We start from the raw sequence: 738 nt of genomic DNA on the forward strand, positions 1-738 counted from the left end.
AAGCTCCTGGTTGTTGCAGGATTCTAGGTAGCTGGTGTACATCAGCATCACCAACAGCAGCAGAGGTAGCTAATTGTGGATGGCCAGGGATCTGCCTGGATGCTGCAGGACCATCCTAGTACCACATGCCAGCACTCTAACTAGGGGGATCTGGGATGAACCTGTACCCAGGCAGCAGTTGTGCAGTGGTTCCCTGGGTGGTGCAGGGTCAGTGGGAGATCCCGGCACCCTGGCTGGTGGGAATGAGATGATGGGAATTGCTAGCACTGCAGTTGGGATGTCTCTGCTGCTGCTGCTATGGAATCTAGGGCATCACTTCAGCTCTCCAGGCTACATGATGTTTGTCCTGGGGGTCTTGACAGCCTAGGGGGTAAGCACAGCAGCTTCCCAGCTCTGAGCTCCTGGAGGGGTGACGCCCAGTGATGGCAGCACCTGGCTTGTGGCCTCCCTGAAGCTGGCCTGTCTTTGCAGAAGCAGCCGAGGTGGGTTCCCCTCGCTGAGCCCGCTCTCACCACAGGAGATCTTCCAGCTGGCGTGCATGGATCCATCCCAGGAGCAGTTCCAGGAGCACCAGTCTCTGGTAAAGTCATACACTGCCTGGCGGGTGCTCACCGGCGGTCCCAGTAAGGATACTGGTGGGCACGGGGAGGTGTGGGGCTGCTGGCACAGCAGTGAGGACAGCGCAGGGATGGCAGCTGCTGGGTCATGCATGGATCCAAAGCAGGGGACAGATGTCCC

The 738-nt window shown here is 58.9% G+C and overlaps 1 protein-coding gene across 1 annotated transcript in view; it reads left to right on the plus strand.

Annotated features, from left to right (window-relative positions):
• The window catches only part of LOC103803517 (voltage-dependent R-type calcium channel subunit alpha-1E), a gene marked incomplete at both ends in the record, with an annotated part of 78,717 nt that extends 78,137 nt beyond the window's left edge, over positions 1–580 (plus strand). Inside the window, one exon of the mRNA XM_009076078.1 lies at positions 472–580. Coding sequence (XP_009074326.1) covers positions 472–580 — 109 coding nt within the window. The remainder of the gene's footprint in view (positions 1–471) is intronic.
• Positions 581–738: the final 158 nt, after the last annotated feature.

The sequence above is a fragment of the Acanthisitta chloris genome, unplaced genomic scaffold, assembly GCF_000695815.1.
Source record: "Acanthisitta chloris isolate BGI_N310 unplaced genomic scaffold, ASM69581v1 scaffold4216, whole genome shotgun sequence".
Lineage (NCBI taxonomy): Eukaryota > Metazoa > Chordata > Aves > Passeriformes > Acanthisittidae > Acanthisitta > Acanthisitta chloris.